This window comes from Myiozetetes cayanensis, unplaced genomic scaffold, assembly GCF_022539395.1.
Source record: "Myiozetetes cayanensis isolate MyiCay16 unplaced genomic scaffold, myiCay2020 scf42, whole genome shotgun sequence".
Lineage (NCBI taxonomy): Eukaryota > Metazoa > Chordata > Aves > Passeriformes > Tyrannidae > Myiozetetes > Myiozetetes cayanensis.
Genome location: NW_026087654.1, coordinates 152035 through 164122, shown reverse-complemented (window position 1 = coordinate 164122; position 12088 = coordinate 152035). Strand labels below are relative to the sequence as shown.

At 44.9% G+C, this 12088-nt stretch overlaps 1 protein-coding gene across 5 annotated transcripts in view; it reads left to right on the top strand.

Annotated features, from left to right (window-relative positions):
• The first annotated feature begins 1976 nt into the window (after nucleotides 1–1976).
• Nucleotides 1977–12088, top strand: part of GAB1 (GRB2 associated binding protein 1) — a 100056-nt gene continuing 89944 nt past the window's right edge. For all 5 annotated transcript variants that reach the window (XM_050330628.1, XM_050330630.1, XM_050330627.1 and 2 more), the window contains exon 1: nucleotides 1977–2182. In XM_050330628.1, the coding sequence (XP_050186585.1) occupies nucleotides 2111–2182 (72 nt within the window). In that variant the 5' untranslated portion in view covers nucleotides 1977–2110. The remainder of the gene's footprint in view (nucleotides 2183–12088) is intronic.

Below are 12088 nucleotides of genomic sequence, written 5' to 3'. Positions count from 1 at the left end.
CTTGGATAATCTCAAATGTTGAGATCTTAAACAACGGCATTAGTAGTTTAAACAAAAGAGCTGTACTGAAACCCAGCTTGAAATCTAAACCTAACAGCACAATTTGAGTTCATGTTTACCAACTGCACTCATCAAATCACTTTCTTACTCTTTCCACTGGCCCCTCTGGAGCAGCTGAAGTGATGATGTGCAGAAATGAATGTGAGGATGGTTTGGATGCCAGGATTTGTGCACCCTGAATATTGATAAAGGCCAACGTTCACCAGTTTTCTTATTTCAAAACCTTTTGGTAAAATATCTTCTTCTTCGATGATCTTTCTTTTAGTGCTTAATAGGGTTTCACCTGTCATAATTATCATGAAAAGAGTGACGTTGGAATTGCTTCATGGATTTTAACGCCTCTGGGCTGTCACCTTTATTTTTTTCTGTTATTTCTGGAAATGTCCCTAAACACCACAGCTTTGTAACTTTTTAATGCACTATGCCTGGATGAATGGCAGCACCGCCGGGCTCCCTGCAGCCCAGGCACACTAGGGGGACTATTTCTCTGCAGTGGAAAAGCACCGGGGCTATAACAGCACAGCAGCAGAAGTCTGCACTTAAGTAATCTGAAAAAAAAGAAAAAAAAAAGAAAAAAGAAAAAAGAGAAAAATTATAGCTATTTTAACTGTAAATGAAAATGTAAAATTTATTATTTATGCAATATTATTTGATTATATTGATTATATTTTATTTGCTATTATTACTTATTTGGAGGTCTTTCCTGGCAGAGTGAAAGAGAGAGGGCACACAGCAGAGATAGATGGTGAACAACGAGTTGTGTCTTACCTTTTTTTTTCTTTCTTTTTTTTTTTTTTTTCCCTGCGGCAGTTGCAGACTTACTACTTTGACCGAACTGTTTTTTAATGCAGTTTTAATAGAGATCTTTAAGTTGCTGTTTGTTTGTTTGTTTGTTTGTTTGGGGTTGGTTTGTTTGTTTGTTTTCCCAATCGCCAACGAACGATTTTGCATCAGATTCCCAAAGGATCACCATTTCAGCCGCGGTTTCAATATTTGTTATTTCAATCTCCACAAGCTTTGTGGACCCCTCCCTCGGAACCGCGCAGGAGCCACCGCACCCCGCCCTCAGCGCCGCCAGCCCGTCCTTCGCCCCCAGCCCCTCCGCGCCGTCGCAGTCCCCGCCGGCCGCTGACTACAGCTCCCAGGATCCCTCTGGGAAGCCCGTCCCTCCCTCCCTCTCTCTCTCTCCAAGCCCTTGTTGTTTGAAAAGGCTCCGGCGGAGTTTCGGGGGGAGCCGCCGCCGCGCTCGGGGCGGCGCTGGGGCGGGGGCAGGCGGGGCTGGCAGGGGAGGTGCAGCCGCTCGGCGCTGATGGGGAAAGGGGCTTAAGGGGCCGGGGGGGGGGACGCGGCGCGGTGAATTCCAGGGTAAACCCCTCCTTCGCTGGCCGGGAGGGAGCGGACCAAGCCCCCGGCCACGGCCCCAAGTCCGGGGCGAGACCACCGCCCCGCCACTCCCCGCGCAGGGCAAGGCGAGGGAGGGAAGGCAGGAGCGCTGGTCGATCCCCTCCTCCCGGGCGCAGGGGGAGGAGGAAGCAAGGGAAGGGGAAGGAGCGAGCCCGTGGAGCCGCGGCGGCCGGCGCTGAGCTCGGCGGGGCGAAGGGAGGAAGGGGAGCGGAGCCCCCCGCGGCCGTTCCCGGCGGGAGGGTCCCGGCGGGGCGCGGGGGCGGTGCCACCGGCGCGGGGCGGTGGCTGGATCCTGGATCCTGCCCTGGGACGCCGAAGTTGCGGCGGGGCGGCGGCCGCCCCTGTCGTCGCTCCCGATGTCCGTGTGACTCGGCGGCGGCGGCGAGGAGGAGGAAGAGGGGACCCTCCCGCCTCAGCCCCGCTCGCCGCTCCGCTCCGGCGGGTTGTTGTCCGAGAGAGACAGGCACACACACACCCCGCGCCCCGTCCCGCCCCTCGCCCCGCAGCCCCGGGAGGCCGGGGCGGGCACGGTGCTGCCGCCGCCGCGGATCGGGGTTCCCTCGGCCCGGGCGCCGGTGCCATCGCCGCTGCCTGAGAAGAAGGACAAGGAGAAGGAGGGAGCGCCCCGGCGGGCAGCGGCGCAGCCATGAGCGGCGGGGAGGTGGTCTGCTCGGGCTGGCTCCGAAAGTCCCCGCCAGAGAAGAAGTTGAAACGCTACGTGAGTGCCCTCTCCCACTCGCAGCCCGCGCTCTCCCTCTTCCTCTCCCTCCCTTCCCCGCTTGTCTCCCGCGGGGCTCCGCGCTCTCCTCCCTCTCCCGCCCGGCCCGGCCCGGCCCTGCCTCTGCGCGCGGTCCCTGCCGGCCGGGCCCGGACCAGCCGCCCTCCCTCCCGGCCGCCTCCCTGTTCCAACCGGGACTTCTGCCCGGCACGTCTCGTGCGGCTTCTCCAACATTTATTCCCCCCCCTCCTTTTTTTTTTTCTTTTTTTTTTTCCCTACTTTACCTTCCCCCCCCCTCCATTTTTTTTTTCCCTTAAAGAAAGGGGCGCCGAGCGGTCAGATGTTTCCAGCCCAGCTTTTTATCGCCTTTCCGAGAGAGTCGGGAGCAGGGAGGGGGGCGGAGTTTCCCCCTCTTCCCTCTGGATCCGGGGCTCAGTCTATATGTATTTTTAAATGTAAACACTTGCCGTGCCGGTGCTGGTGCCCGATCGCAGGGAGAGCGGGGTGCGCCCCGGCACTCGGGAGCCGCTCCCGGCGGGATCGCAGCCGGGGCTGACGGCCCGGAGACGACGGGAGCTGGGGATGCCCCGGGAGCGCTCCCGCCGGGGCCGAGGGGGGCTCTGCCCTTGCTCTCCGCACCGGGAAGAAGGCGGAGGGAGTTGTAAGAGAAGTGCCTGTCTGTTTTCCCGAAGTTGTTCCCGCTGTTGCTCGGCAGTGGCTGCGCTCGCAGGGGCTGCAGCGGAGCGGACACCGCGCTCCTGGCAGGAAAATGGAGCGTGTTTGCTGAGCGGGCAGATTCCGTGACAGGGCACAGCGGAGCTGCGGGGCCGCCGGGGAGGCTGTCAGGTCACGTAGGAGGGATGGGTGATGCCAGGAGTCATCGCTGCTGGCTGAGCCCTTTCCCATTGGCACCCGGCTCGCTTCGCGGCATCTGTGTAATTGGGACAAAATGTTGGGCCTTCTTTTTTTTTTTTTTTCTTTTTCCAGTGTTAGTTTGTGTTTGTTTGGTTTTTTTTTTTTTTTCCCCTCCTTTTAAGCAGCTAAAGTTTCGGATTCGTTTGAGAATCTGGGAATTACGGGTCTTAACGTGACCACGTTGTTTTCATCTGTTAGCGATTAGCAACCACTTCTCGACAAACTGTTACTCTTATGGACGTGTGGGTTTTTTTAAATGCCAGGAAATTGGTGAAATGAGACTCTGTTTAAATTAAAAAAAAATATTTGGGATAGCCCGCTCTCTGGTTCCCAATGGTCAGAGTCCTGTTTGTGCGAAGGACACAGGATCAGACTTGAGAAGGGAATGTCCTGATGGGAAATAGCAGGGTTCTGCTTCCCTGCTGATTTGGACATGGACTGTATTTTTGGCCAGCTCTCCATGTCTATTTGTATATTCACGGGATGCCTCTTTACCAATGTGTAGGAATTAGGCATTAATGTTTTTTAAAAGTTTGAAAAAATGTCCCACTCAAACTCTAAATCCTGTACAGTTGTGCTGTCTGTTAATGAACAGAGTTGTAAGCAAGAGTTTGCCCTCCTAAATCAATCCCATAAATCAGTCCCTGAATATGCCAGCTTTCTTTCCGTGTAGCTGTCCCTTCAATGTATTTATAGCTATGTCCATACTGGAATCACACCAGAACCTTTGAGGGCAAAACCCTCACTACAGCATTGGTCAAGTTGTTCCCTGTCCGAAAGAGGTAAATCCTTAATTTTCACTTGAAAGGGGGACCTGCTTTTTGAGGAGGCAGAGTGATAATGTGGCAAGCTTATAAGAGCATGACTTTATCATCTTCACGATGGTTTATCATCTTCATGCATTGTAGGCCATAAGGTCACGAGTTTAAATCTTGCACGTTGTTTTGGACTGCTTTCTTCTTCTATAAAAGAAAGGTGCGGTTTAGAGAAGGACTTTGAGTAAAATTCCTCCTACTTGTCTGTAGTGCCTGATCAGTTGTAGGCTGGAGGTTCACGCTCACTTCAAAGACCTAAAAGTGACCTTGACATTCTGGTCGCCGTCTTCGAGCAAACAAAAAGTTGACGTCCTTAAGACGATGAACTTTAGCTGAGTGCATTGACTGAAGGGTTGGCCTGTGCTCTCTGTAATTCTACGCTTAAGCGAACGCGCAGGAGAGAGAGAGAGAGAGAGAGCGCGAGCTGTGTTTTTTAAAGCCATATTTTATAGTGGTGATATTTCAAGGGGCTGCACCAGATGAAAAGATGGGAAAGTGATTTCAGTAGGAAACGGCTTTTCTGCAATGCATACTTTTCACATGTATATATGGAAAATTGTAGCTTCACGCTCTATTAGTTTTTGCATGCAAGTGTTGGGGCAGACCCAGGTTACCATCTGGGAAGGGAGATAAAAAGTCTGAAATCGCAGTTAAATATGGTTTCAGTTCTTAGGAAGGGCGTAAAGGAGCACTTTGAAGCTAGTACGTAGGCATATGTTTCACAGGGACTTCAATTTTTAGTTTGAAACAGTTGGACATGGTATTAAAGCTGGCTTACACACATTTTGAGGCTAAAAAAAGAAAAAATCTCCAGCCAACCTTGTTCTGCAGGTGGAAAAGTCAGATTTCCTTTAATGTATGCCTTAAATGCCAGTGTCTGTTTTCCTTCTTAAAGGGAGTTCTATTCTCATGCCTCTTTCATGTGCTTTTGGTATGAATTGACGTTCTGATAGCCATTGGCACCTGCTGTTGGTTCCCTTGAGCTGGTATTCAGAACAGTTTGATGGAATAGAGTGGCTGCTTCCCGCAGCAGATCTCTGAGGAAAGTACAGGTAACTTGTGGTGCCAGCTGGGGGTCCAAGATGGGCATGTGGATTTAGTAGAGGAGAAGGGGAAGGGACCTGGGGCTAAATCCTGCACAGGTCTCCACAGCCTATGCTGTGGTTGCATGAGTACCTGAAAGGACTTCCTTGTGCAGAGGGATGGAGGAGTGCTGGATTTCACAGCTTCTGCTACCCTCTTGTATGTTTTTCTTTCTTCCATTGTTCCATTGCCTTCAACTTTGCAAACTTTTATGTTCTTTACCTTAACCTGCTGTACTATTTCTGCTCTGGTCCCCTTTTTTTTTTAAGGAGGTAGTTGGAAAACCTGTTTCTACCCATCTGTCCTTTACAAAGTGATAGTAAGCCTTGGCTTCGTGGTTTTCTGCTACGTTGCAGTTCTGCTGTGCACGTGCCAGTTAAAATAGCTGATTCTTTGTGGTAGCAGCATAGAGGGTTTTTTACTGCCATTGTGCTATGAAACCACCAGATATTTAAACACAGCTGTCCTTGGTAAAGCAAGGGAGAAGAGCTTTAGGGAATGGGAATAAGTCTTAAATTCTCTCCTAGAACTACTATGCTTTTGTCTGGGGTAGGCTAGGGCTCTGTATGACAACTGGATGTGCTTAAAATCAGGGTCTTAGCATTGACGGTTGGTTTATGAAACCAGTTTGTAAAAAGTCTACTGATGTAATATAATAATTCTCAGTATTCTGAGGGGATCTCATTAATGCACATAAATATCTCGAAGGCAGGTGCCAAGGGGATGGTGCCAGACCCTTTTCAGGGCAAGGAGCAATGGCCAAAAACTAAAACACGAGAAGTTTCACCTCAACATGAGGAAGAACTTATTAACCTTGAGGGTGGTAGAGCACTGGAACGGGCTGCCCAGGGAGGTTGTGGAGTCTCCCTCTCTGGAGACATTCCAAACCCACCTGCTCCAAGTGACCCTGCTTTGGCAGGGGGGTTGTACTAGACTATCTCCCTTCCAACCCTAACAATTCAGTCATTCTGATGTGTCCTACTTAGAGTGAAATACATTTTATTTGATAAAAGGTAAAACTCCATCAAAAATATCCTGCATAGACTAAACACTTTTGGGGGTAAGTTGGTTCATATTTTTCTGTACCTAAAAGACTTCCCTACACTTCTTAGAGTTATTAAGAAGTTTTTGAAAGTAAATTAGGAATCAATTTTGATGTAATTGTTACTAAAAATCCTGTAGTTATTTGACCATTCCTATTGATTGTGCATTTAATTATTTAAAATCGAAAGAGTGTAAAAATGAGAAATAGGCCTGAGCTCCCCAGGACATAAGGAGCACTGATGTAATTCAGACGAGGCTACAAATAGTATCTCCTGACTTTCTAATCTCTTCAGTCATAGACACAGACTTGAAAAGTGCCAGACTATTAAGGTTAGTTATTGATGTTTGAAATAGAGGCTCAGACAGTACAGGTGCAGAAGTGGAATATTTTGCTGTGGTTTATTCGGCATTTGCTCTTTGGCACTAATCACATAGGTGCCTCTTCTGTCTTGAGTAATACTTAAATGTGCTAAGATATGTAATGGTGTTAAGAAATGTTTTATTCAGCAGAATAGTTGTAATTTGGTACAAGCTGCCGTGCCTGACAAAGGCTCCTTTTCTGGAAGACACCTGTTTGTGTTAAAGCTTTTTTTTCTGATCTTTCATCAGCAGAGTGAGCAAATTTAACAATCCGGTTGGTTTACAGGAGAAAGAAACAAGATGAGCTAGTTTGACATCATTCAGTGTTGTCCCTGTGGAGCTGGGTCAAGTTAAGTTAACTCAAGACAGATGTGTAATCAAGTACCATTATGTGACATCTTAATATTCTGAATGTGACTGTGCCTGTGCTACTCCAGGAGTTGCTGAAGACCTTGCAGGAATTGGTGTTCATGCAGAAAACTTCCCTTCTGGAAGGAAGTCTGTCCCTCCCCTTCTACTGTGCACTAGTCAGAAAACAGCAGTTTGACTTTTGATCTTTTCAAGCATGGGTTAGTAAACCCCAAAGCATGAAGTTCAAAACATGACTAAACACAATGTTTTTGTTGATTATAGAAGGAAGTTACACTGTTTTGTGTGCCAACTGAAGATGCTGAAGCAATCTCTGGTATACAGGGGTTATACCTACCCCCTAAGCTTACTCTTTGGCTGTCTCACATGAGGAGTGTGGAACTCACTGTACAAGTATTTGTGATCTTTGACAGCACATCAGCAGCTGGTGTTGACTCTGCTGCCAAAGCTACAGCACTGTTAGTGCTTGACCTGTACTCTGAATCAACTCCCTGGGAATGGTTTCAGTGGGTAAGAGCGGGCAACAGCTCATCAAACAGATTAAGAAGTCTAATATATGTGTAGCAAGATTACCTTCCACTAGTTATTTTAACATTTATGTAGTATACCACACTGATGGATACTGTTAATTTAAATGTTTCTCAGCTTGTATGGTCAGACAGTACCTGGACTACTTGGATGCTTTCTCTCCTTGGTGTAGATAGGAAAGTCGGAGGTGTAAGGAACAGAAATTGTCCTTTTCCTCTTGAAGTGCAGGTGAACTACTGGACATATGAAATATGCCAAATATTCTAAATATGGTAAATGATGTGAACACTTTTTCTTAGCAACTGCTAAATAATAACCCTTAATTTGGGACCAAGATAGCTGAGAAGTGAGAACTTCTGACTCTTTGTGATATTGAAGATGGTTCTCAGTTGGATGTATAGCAGCTTATGGATATCCTTTCACTATACTTTGTATTTTGATGGGTGTGTTAAGATTTGGTGCAGCTAATCACAGGGGATTACAGTTCAATGAGGAACTAACAGGGAGCAGGGAGAGGAAGTGGAAAAACAAATTGATGTCTCCCACTTTCTTGATGCTGCATACTGGCTGCTCCTCCATGAATGCACAAAGTCTTGCAGCATTGAATAATTCAGTATAAGCAACATTGTACTAAGCAGAGGAAATAATGAAATACCATGAATTTGACTTCAAATTATAAGCAGATGAGCTTGTTTTGCACCCCTCTTAGTCAGTCATAAGCCCCAAACAGATGTGTGAAATGTAAATTGGATGTATTGAAAAAATAATGTTTTATTGGACAGTTTAGCTTAAAAAAGTGTAGGCCTTGACTGCCAAAATGAGCACCAATTTTGGAAGCCTTTGATTGACCAGGTCACTCTTTCAGCTGAGAGATAATCCTTCCATTTTCATTGATCTTTTTTGGTATCCAACAATTCTTTATTTAGAGAGAAAAAAGTGACAAACATGGAACTCTTTCAACTGTCCTCTTCTCTCTCTTTAAATTTTAAAAATCTTGGAATGATGGTTTGATCACTTCTGAGGAATGGGGGTGGTTTTTTTGACATAACTTTTGGATCAGATGATTTGAATAAAATGTAATCTTCTACAGACATTTAGAAAACATTTATTTCCCATTAAATTTGGTTTACGGCTCCAACAGAAATCTTGACAAAAAATGAAGGAACATCAGTGATTCAAAATGTCGTAATTTTAAGGGAAAGAATAAGTTTGTATATTGTAGATGGCTCTGGCTTGGGTATTTTGTACTTCTTCAGTCTTGCTCTCACCTTTTTCTAGTCTAAAAATAGATATCACCAAAATATATTGGGGGAAATATTTTCTTAAATCAAGCAGGGGAGTACAGCTGATGAGGTGCAAGTTTTGTTTTGATGCAGAGCAAATAATTGTGAAGCAAAGATACACCTGCTCATTTTTTTCATCTCCACTTCTGTAGAGTTGCTGTGACAGACTTCTTGAGACCTTTTCAAAATGACCTTGAAATTTTCTATGCTTCAATGACTAATCATTTGATTGCCAATAGAAGCAATTTCACCTGTTGCAATTTCATTGCAGTATTTCATTAGGAGGGACAGACCTTATGTCATGCAAATGACTTGAGCAAGGCAGGCTGAAAGATCAGAGAGAAAGGGATAATCTTGTGAAGGCAGGTACTTGTTGTGTACAGGTGAATATTGTAGTCCAGTGTAATTTGCTGCTGTTTTAGGGACTGGGATGGGAATTCAGCTCCTCATATGTACAAACCACTAGTTCTAAAGCAGTACTGTAGGGTTTGTTCTGTTGGGGTTTTTTTGGGGGGTCAGGGAGGGAAGGGAGGATTCTGCCATCTCCCAACTGCAATAAAATATTGTTTATTCTCAACTCTCCCTTTATCAATTCTTGATTAGCTATTGCAGTGGTTCTTTTATGAATTCTGTGGCTTGTTTGCCTTAGGAAAAGTATTCATACTTGCAAAAATAATGTTAGCTTTGCAAATATTTTCCCTGCAATATGCTAGTTGTATTTTTTTTTCCTTTAAAAATCACCCCTGGCTTGCAATAAAAGGTTACATAGTATGTTTTTTGTACTTGTGTTTGCTTCCAGCTGTTGACAAAGGTTTTGTTTCTTCTGATGAATTTTTGAAGCTCTTTGAAACATGCCATGCTGCTTTCAGTTGTAAAAAGTAATCTGTTACATAGTATCTGCCTGTCTCTTTGGCAGAATCCAGCAGGGAAATGTTTATAAGGTAACTTTCTGTGAGATGAAAGAGACTGAATTAACTGTTGAACTCTCCAAGCATCTTTATCTTTGTATGTTTTTGGTTTTTTAACTGAGGAGAAGGAATATATTTAATTGCATTTTGTGCCCCAGAATTACAACTTTAGGATTTAACTCTCTGAGGTTACGGTGACACATTTTTCTTCCCATTTTTTTTCTGGTGAATAGCAGTTATTTGGGGTAAATGACAGCATGAGAGTTGTCTCTCTTGGAGCTGGTAGCATAATAATATGTAATTAAAAATGTCAGGCAGTTATGTCCATATGGCTTGCGTATCATTATAAATAATATTTGTACGTAATGCAAATAATTCTGTTTAAAAACATACCATGAAAAAGAGGCAATACTTTGGCTAGGAAGCTGTGCCAGGTTGCAATACCAGCTTGTCAGTTCTGGATAGCTGAGCTAAGCTGAGATAGCTTAGCTTTATGTGAAAAAGTGAATTAAATGTGCCCGGGTTTTTTTTGTTTGTTTGTGTGGGGTTTTTTTTGTTTTGTTTGTGGTGTGGTTTTTGTTTGTTTGGTTTATTTGTTTTTTTTTTGTTTTTTTGTTTGTTTTTTTGGTTTTGTTGTTTTTTTTTGTACAGCAATTTATTGGCAGAGTGGGTTTTAAAACAGCTATGGTTTTTCAGGAGATGTGCTTGCTCTTTTCTCAGAGAATTTCTAGGAAGCCAAGAGAAAGCTTTACCTTCTCTGCAATTTATAAAAGGAGGTAATTTTTGTCTTCTGCCACACACTGGCTAACTAGGATCAGGAATCTTGATGTGGGGTGATGTGCAGGCAAGGCTGGGGATGGCAGCTGGGGACTGGGATAAAACCTTGCCTAGCAGGAGAAAAGCAACCTTGTCCCTTTGCCTGTTTCCCACACAGGAGTTTTCCAACCAGCTCGCTTGTCACATGTGGGTTGCTCTGCTGCTTTATAAGTGAAAACAACGCCAGATAAACCCTTCATGGCACTGGAGATAGTGGCTGTCACAAAGTAAATCTGGTTCCCCACCCACTTCCCAGCACAGCCAGCCTTGGGGCAGGGTGATGGCAGATCTGCTGCCTGCCTTGCTCCGGGTGAGCCTGTCTCCACCCCGGGAGGAATGTGATGGGTTTCAGTAGTGCAGGCCAGCGGGCTCCCCGTGCTCCCCTCTCTGGGGCCGCAGCTGCCGCCAGGCTCTTCAGGATTTCTACCTCAAAGGGAAAAGGGGGGAAAAAAGAAGATCAACACGAAATTAGAGTTAGGGTTATTTTTATATGTTGTCTGGGGCTTGGGATTTAAAAACAAAATAGACTCTCTGTAGGTGTTTATTGCTGACAGTAGGAGTTCACAGGATTCGATATTGGGGTATGGAATAAGAATACAGGAAGCTATTCAAACACAGTTAATACCCTTGCCTTCAAATAGACCTTTGATGCAATCAATGCATAAGAATTACAGTCCATTTGGGAGAGTTATTAAAAGGGTAAATAAACACAAGATATCAGATGAAAAATGGATTTTAGGTTTCAAAATGGAATGATACTCAGTTTATAAAAAAAAAAAACCACAAACCTAAATAAAAAGAAGCAATTCCAAAAATTATGTGTCAGTTTGTCATTTTCCCTTTGTATGAAGAATAACTGCACTGAGTCACGTAATGTGCTAGACAAATGTTCCCATTCACACTTAATGCATGTTTCTGTTACAGTTTTCTGACGTTTGTGTTTCCATGTAGATTCTTAAGCGGGATCAGATGTAGTAGGGAAGCTGTGCCTGGCTTTGGGATTGTGCAGGGAGGATTGCTGCTTTGGAAGGACTGCTTTTGGAAACCAGTCAGTGTAGAGCATGTGAGCAGTCCCTTATCTCAATGAACTCCAAAGTCCATATACAGAATCTAGCAGACATTTATGAGTTTTTTTAAAAAAGGCATATGAATATCTGTGATCTTTAAAAAGATGGTAAAATACTGGGAGCAAGTCTGCTTCTTTTAACACTGAAAAGCAAGGACTGTATTAGGAAAGAGATGGTGAGGATAATTTATTTGGTGTTCCTAATGATTATTACAGGGATTGGTCTGTGAAACAAGAAAGAGGATGTCAAAGTATGGACTTGATCTGAACTGACAATTTGTCCTTGCATGGTTTAATTTAAAAAAAAAAAGAAAAGAAAAGAAAAAAATAAAAAGAGACAGGGAGAAGGGGGTGGGGGGAGGGTTTGCAGTGCAATTTGAAACAGAAGAGACTTATGTGTCCCAGGACAGATGAGGCAGTGAAACACTCTACCATGTGGTGTCCACGTTGGGAATGCAGGAGATTCCAGGGAGGCTTGGAGAGAATCCCCCAGCTGTAAACATGAATGCTTGGAGGTCTGGGGTGTGATAAGAGAAGACTCTAAAGTGTCAGTGTTGTAACCAGTTCCTGTGGTTCACTAATGTGATCCAGTCTCTTCCTAGTTCTGCCAATGTGAAGGAAGCTTCAGAGGTAGGCTATGGGTGTGATGCCATCTGGCAATTCTGCTTTCCTAGAAAGTAGTGATCTATGTGAACTTAATTTGGCGTTTAAGCCACAAA